The sequence below is a fragment of the Convolutriloba macropyga genome, chromosome 8 (assembly GCF_964194025.1).
Source record: "Convolutriloba macropyga chromosome 8, txConMacr16.3, whole genome shotgun sequence".
NCBI classification, from domain to species: domain Eukaryota; kingdom Metazoa; phylum Xenacoelomorpha; order Acoela; family Convolutidae; genus Convolutriloba; species Convolutriloba macropyga.
The window spans coordinates 49,409,607-49,416,875 of record NC_134475.1 but is presented as its reverse complement, the minus strand read 5'-3'; the positions used below and the strand labels follow the sequence as shown (position 1 = coordinate 49,416,875).

Here is a 7,269-nt window from a genome sequence, read left to right as displayed (position 1 = left end):
GTGTCTTGTTGTGATATGATGTTGTCTTGTGTATTAGTCTTTAGTGGGTCAGCTTTCTTGATTGTGATGATATTGGCATAGTCTGTGTCTGAATCTGTATCATATGTGGTCTGTGCTTCCGGATGTTTGTTGGTCGCCTTGATCTTTTCAACTACAATGTCAATGTTTTTCTTTGGAGATTTGCTTGGTGATTTGAGTGTGAAGTCTCGTTTGGGGTTAGTCATGAAATCCTTCGGAGATGATGATGCTACAATTCGCATGGGGCTGGAGTTAGATGAGTCAGAAGCGAGATTTATTATCTCGATTGTCTTGGAGTTCGAGAGCGCAGATAGATCCATATGGAATAGGGGATGTTGTTTCTGTTTTGCATGTTGTCTCTTCTTTGCGATTGTTAACTTTGTTTGAGCATTAGCTGCTTCCTTGGATTTCTGTTCAAACGTCGACGTTTTGTTTTTCGATGGCCGAAGTTTCCTTTTCGAGGGCGATAGCGCTTTACGTTTACGTTCGGTGCGGCGTTTCTGGGTGTCGGTGTTTTTTTTCTTGCCTGACGGTCCTGCTTGTTGTTGAGTTTGAAGTTGGATGTTCCGGCTGGATCCATTGTGGATTCGTCTACGGGAGATGCCTGCTCCGTCTCCCGCGTTTGGATTTGTCTCTTTTCTTCTAAACAGAACTTACGTATTTTTTCTCTGTTTCTATTATATTCGCGTACTGTTTTAGATGCGACGAAGTACATAAGTCGAGGTTTGGGTTCTTGTAGTTGTGGCGGTGATGTGGGTTTTTGGTGTGTTTTCTGTTGCTATAGCTAAATCGCTTTTGAGGATTCTTGTGTTTGATCTGTTATGTGTATCGATTGATATTGTGGTTGGTGTGTAATCAGTTATGGTTCCATCTGGAATAATATTCCAAAGTGGTTTTAGTGTTCCTGTTGGTTCTGGTGCTTTTCTCATTAATGTTTTTCTTGCTACTTGTTTTCTTTTATTTATTAGTACGGAGGTTTTATCTCCGAAAATTATGCTTAATTTGTCTAGTGTTATCTTAATTGGTGATATTTGCTAACGTTTGGCTGATATCTGCCTGGCAAGAGGGATCATGTCCGATTCATCGTCAGAATTCTGAGGAGTGTTGAACTGGATGTCCAAATTGGGTTCGGAGTCCGAAAAATTCCACATCGTTTGTTGATCGAGCATTGGGCGTCTGAGAACTTTCTTGTCTAAATAGAATTTCTGTATATTATTTTATGTTAGGTTTTTCTTGTTTGGATGTGTGACAATGTTGCTTGTTTGTGTGTTTGGTTTTCTGCCGAAGTGTGCTTCAATTGGTGTGATTTTTGTGGTTGTGTTTGGTATAAGTTTTATGTTTTCTATTATTGCTGATATTTTGTTTGCTAATGTTTCTTTTGACCAGTTGTTATATACATTTATTGCTGCTAGTCTTCTTTTTATTGTTTGTATTAACCTTTCAACCATTCTTGTGCCTCTGTGGTCTCCAGTTGGTGCTAGTATTAATCTTATGTTGTTGTCCTTACAATAAATTTCAAAGTTTTTTGCTTTAAAGGCTTGTGCTTGGTCACACCTTATTGATCTTGGTATGCCGTGGAATTTTATATAGTCCTTTAAGTAGTTTATGGCTGTATCTGTGTCGCAGTTGTTGTATATTTCCGCATGGGGATATCTGGAGTATTTGTCTACTGTTAACAGTATATATGTGTCCTTATTGTTATTTGTTAATGGTCCGGCGAAATCCATTTGGATTTCCTCGTTTGGTTCTGAAAGTGGTGATAATTCTGTATATTTGTTTTTTGGGATAATGGGTTTTAAATTTTTACCTGTTTTGGTGCATTGTTTGCATCTCTGCGCTGAGGCAACAATATCTCGATGTATCTGGGGATACCATATCAGCTGGGCCAGATAGATCATGCCCGCTTGACCTGGGTGCGTTTTGTGCACGGAGTCGATAACCGGTTTGCGTAGCTGAGTAGGGATATACATCTTTCCGTCGTACAAAATGCATCCATTAGGAGGTACGGAAAGGTCTTTACGTAATCTGTGACAGTATTTGGAGAAACATTTAATGGCATTCCAATCTTGTAATTCAATGAGTCTACGAATTTTGTTACTGTTTGTGTCGTTCTTTATTGCCTCTGCAATAAATGATTCACCAAGAACTTTGTAAAAATTTAACAAGCAATCAGGGGAGATTTCTAGAGTAATTTGATCAAATGGGTTTTTAACAATGTTGGGATTTAATGGTTTTAGTCCCTGTCCGATGTTCGATACACAATCAGTTTGTGTGCCTTTAGAATTAGGTTCGGAAGTTTGAAGATTGTCTGAGGAAGTTTGGGAGTGTTGGGATTGTTTGGAAGTTTGGGAATTGTTTTTAGTCTGGTTTAGTGATGACATGTTTCTTTTGTTGTGTCCACGGAATCTTCTGATAAAGTTTTGTTCAAATTTGTTAATGTTTTTGATTATTTCTTGTGCATACGTTTACGAAAAGTGGATTAATAGAGCGTGACTGTTTTGTACTGCGAAATTGGCCAAAAGCGTTTTGCTTTGTTCGCTTTCGCTCACTTGTTTTAATTACGTCATCGTGTGCTGGTATATTTGCCGCATTCCAATTGGATGAAATTTTGTCTGCTCTTATTAGCATAAATTTGAATGAGTCGATTAGATTGATAACAAATTTTTCGTCGTCTTTTGATATTGGTATTGCAGCTGATGTAAGATGTCTACTAAAATAGTCTGCGAAGCCAATATTTTCGCCTGCAATATGTTCTACTGAAAAGTTAAATGGTAGGAGTCTGTCCACCCATTTTGTTAATCTGCTTTGATAAGTTTTGTTACCTCTATTATCTTTTAGGGCGGTTAATAGTGCTTGATGACCCGTTTGGAGCATAAAGCGTGAGCCATTTAAATAGTATTTGAAGTGCTCTGAAAGTAGTTCTAATTCATTGATGCTGTATTTTTGTTCGTTGGTGTTTAAAAATCTGCTTGCGTATGCTATAGGATGCCAGATATTGTTGTATTTTCGTTCAAGGCAAGCTCCTAGTCCTTCTTTTCTTGCATCACATCGGACTCTTGTGGGTCTGTTTGTATCAAAATGTTTGTTTTCCATTATCTCAGTGATAGCCTTTTTTATTTGTTGGAATGATTTTGTGTGTTCTTCGTTCCATCCTAGTTTGCTGTTTTTTATTTTTTCTTTATGTGAGAGGAGTGGTCTGAGTGGTGCTGATATTTTTGATAAATTTGGGATGAACTTTTGTAAGTGGTGTATTCTCCCCATTATTGATCTGAGATGTTTTAGGGTTTTTGGAGGTTCCATTTTTATAATGGCTTCCATTTTCCGTTTTGTTGGTATTATTCCATCTGGATTTATCTTGTACCCTAACCATGTAATTTCCGTCACTGCAAATTCGCATTTTTGTAAGCCTATTGCTAGGTTTTCTTTATCTAAGTGGGTTAGCTCTTTGTCAAATTCTTTCTCGTGATCCGAAAGTGATCCTTTGGTTATAATTATTATGTCGTCTGGAAAGGCGTGTGCCGAGGTGATGTTCACTAGTGTAAAGTCCATTATTTTTTGGAATGTTGCCGGCATATCAGTTAATCTATAGAAACCGTTTGTGAATCTGTACGTTCCTGTAGCGTTGTCGCCGAGGATGTTGAAATTGCAATGTTTTTGTGTATCTTCGTGTAGGGGGACTTGACTGTATGCGTATTTTAGGTCGACTTTTGAGAAATATAGTGTGCTGGTCTTTTGTTTTAATTCACTTATTTTGCATGCTATCGTATCCATAAGGTGGTCTATGCTTTGCATCTGGTATTTGTTTTTGTGTATCGCTTCATTCAATTTTTTTGAGTCTAGTGCTAATTTTATGGATTTTTCGTGTTTTACTGTGATTACTACTGGACTGATAAAATATTCGTCGGAACATTTGTCTAATTTGATTTTTTGCTTATCCTCTATTAATTTATTTAAATCTTTCTCTACTTTATCTATTAAATGTAGTGGAACTCGTCTTCCTTTGTGTTGTGTAGGATGGAATGTGTTGTGAAATGTGGATTTTGCTATAAGATTTTTAGATTTTCCAAATCTAGTGCATAGGTGGGGGTATTTTTGAAAAATTCATTTTGCAATGTTGTTTTGTGGTGAATTTATGTTGTGTATCTTCTCACCTGATGTTTTGAAGGTTAGTTCTATTCCAAGTTTTTGGAGGATGTCTCTGCCCAGTAGATTTACTGTGTTTTGTGGGACTACTAGGATTCGGCAGTTTGGTACTGTTGTGTTATCCGATGTGAGATCCAGTTGGATTTGGTAGTCCACTTTTATTTTATTGTTGTTAAAGCATCTGAATTCACCGATGTTTTTGTCTTGTTTGATAATCTTGTTTCCTAATTTTGCTATTAGGTTTTATGCTGTACTTCGTGAGATGAATGATCGGGGGCTGCCTGTGTCTGCTAGCCAGTTGATGTTTTCATTTTTGCTTGATGTTTGTATCCAGAATTCTCCTGAATGGTTTTTGTTTAGATCCTTCTGAGTAACCGTAGTGAAATTTAGTGACTCTATAAAGTTGATTGAACTCCAGTCTTCCATCATTTCTCTTATATATCATATGCTTTCCGGGTCAATTGTTTCTGTTTCTGTTTCTTCTTCTTCTTGGATTGTGTTGTCGTCCGGGATTGCTTGTATGTTGCAAACGCGTCTTGTGTTTGTTTGTTGTTGTGTGTTGTTTTGTTGTTGGTTTTTGTTGTTATATGTTCCTTGGTTGTTCCTTTGCGTGTTTTGTAATTCTACTCTTCTTGGTGGAATGTCGGATCTGCACACTTTGGCGTGGTGTCCTATTTTTTTTACAAATGTTACATATTACATCTTTCGAAGGGGAGTTGTCAAGGTGACCTTTTATGAATTTGTAGCCGCACTTCCAGCAGTCTGGTATTTTTTTGTTGTTAGGTGGTGTTGGGAGTATGCTTCTTCGTTGTGTCTGTTGTCTCTGTTTTTGTATGAGGTTTATTCCTGGTCCACTTAGACTTAGTGCATGAGTGTTATTGATCCGTTGTTCCTGACCTCTTTCTCTTGAGATTGCGTACTGTAATGTTTCTAGTGGATCTCTATCTTCCGAAAGCAGATCCATTTGGATTTGTGGGTTTGACATTCCTTGAATGAAAATGCTTTTTACGAGACTGTCTTCTAAATCTTCCAGTTACACAGTGCCGCTTTCTGATTTATTCTTGAGTGGAAGTGTTCTAGTGATTCTCCTGGGTTTTGTGTGCATCTAAAGAACTGGAAACTGTCGAATGTTTCATTTCTGATTTCTTTGAATGTTTCTTTCAATTGTATTACTAGTGCGGCTGCTGTACATTTGGATAATTCTGTGTGTGGGTTGCGTTGATGAAATATGTTTGTTCCTTCCGTTCCGAGTGAGAGATAGATTAAACTTTTGACTTTGTGGTCTACTTCGTCCCATTTTGCATTGTCTATCATTGGACCTTGGTCCTCTACTGCTTGACATTGGTTCTTCCAGTCCATTTTTCTTTTGATGTTCCTTTGTTCCCTTTGTCTCTTTTCTGCTGTTGTTTCGTCTGGGAGTGCTGGTTCGTATATCGGTTCTTGTGGGTAGTCTAACTCTTCTACTATTGTTGGTTTTGGTCTCAGTAGTTTTTCTACCTGTATGTTTTCTTTAGCCGAGATGGCTAGTTTTGTTGTTGTTATCCATTTTTCCCATGTTGTTGTGGGTTGTGCTCCTTTTTCCCAGAATAGGGCAACGCCTATTGGGGATCGTGATAAGACTGACTGCGCCATGTTGTATGGTAAGCGATAGCGGTCAAAAGATCAGTTGCGTAACTTTAATTCAAGCTGAATTTCACTGTTGATTTTGGCAAAAAGCACTTTGCACTTTTCTCGCAACGTTAGCATAAGAGTATGTGACAGACAGTACCTGTCCATACGGATTCACAATATGAGTGCAACGAAAAGATTAAGTTCAAGTGTATGTAACTTTACTGCAACAAATGTAAATAAGTTCTATCATAGCAATCCTGCATTCCATGTGGAATGATAATACTAGTAATGAAATTTTAGTAGTGTTCATAATAGTAGATGAAAATACTTTGTTTCTTAGGTCCTCCACCACAATTATTACTATCATTATTACTACTACTATTATTATTATTATTATTATTATTATTATTATTATTATTATTATTATTTTTATTTTTATTATTATTATTATTATTATTATTATTATTATTATTATTATTATTATTATTATTATTATTATTACTATTATTATTATTATTTTTATTATTATTATTATTATTATTATTATTATTATTATTATTATTATTATTATTATTAATATTATTATTATTATTATTATTATTATTATTATTATTATTATTATTATTATTATTATCATTCTAAAATGTCCTTTTAAGAAAAGTGAAAGAAAGAAGCACGCAAAATAGACTTTGAATTGAAAATGTTAAAATGATCTCTGCCACAGGCTACCCAGTGAAAACATCGATGGACAATCCGACCACAATGAGATATGTCGAGTCACTTAGTGGGTTCCTCTACTTCGCTAGGAACCTAGTCCGCGATCTGGATCCAGAGGAAGATTTCCAACGCCTCAGAATAAGCGCATAAAAGGAGACCTTCTCACAGGGTAGCAATGATTTATATTTATGTTTTTTTTAATCATTCATTAGTTTGAGACAGTGTTCAGCTGTTATTTCAGCAGTGTTCATTTATTCTCATTATTCTGAAATGCGGACGATGTTGAATTAGGCCGCGCTCGAGTGAGTTCTTCGGTTTTGTGTGATCCAAATTTCTAATACAAAAATACATCTCGCTAATTAAGTGGGAGACATTTTTTTTTTCAAAAAAGCCATGAAGTTCATAGCATCTAGTTCAAGCTCTTAGTCCTTCTTTGCTTGCGTCACATCGGACTCTAGTGGGTCTGTTGGTATCGAAATGTTTGTTTTCAATTATCTCAGTGATAGCCTTTTTTATTTGTTGGAATGATTTTGTGTGTTCTTCGTTCCATTCTAGTTTGCTATTTTTTATTTTTTCTTTGTGTGAGAGGAGTGGTCTGAGTGGTGCTGATATTTTTGATAAATTTGGGATGAACTTTTGTTAGTGGTGTATGCTCCCCATTAATGATCTGAGTTGTTTTAGGGTTCTTGGAGGTTCCATTTTTATAATGGCTTCCGTTTTCCGTTTTGTTGGTATTATTCCATCTGGATTTATCTTGTACCCTAACAATGTAATTTCCGT

At 36.2% G+C, this 7,269-nt stretch overlaps 1 protein-coding gene across 1 annotated transcript in view; it reads left to right on the top strand.

The window, feature by feature from the left end:
- Positions 1-6,639, top strand: part of LOC142344168 (dynein light chain roadblock-type 1-like) — a 38,190-nt gene extending 31,551 nt beyond the window's left edge. The window contains exon 3 of the mRNA XM_075395701.1: positions 6,497-6,639. Coding sequence (XP_075251816.1) covers positions 6,497-6,639 — 143 coding nt within the window. The remainder of the gene's footprint in view (positions 1-6,496) is intronic.
- The last annotated feature ends 630 nt before the right edge of the window (positions 6,640-7,269 follow it).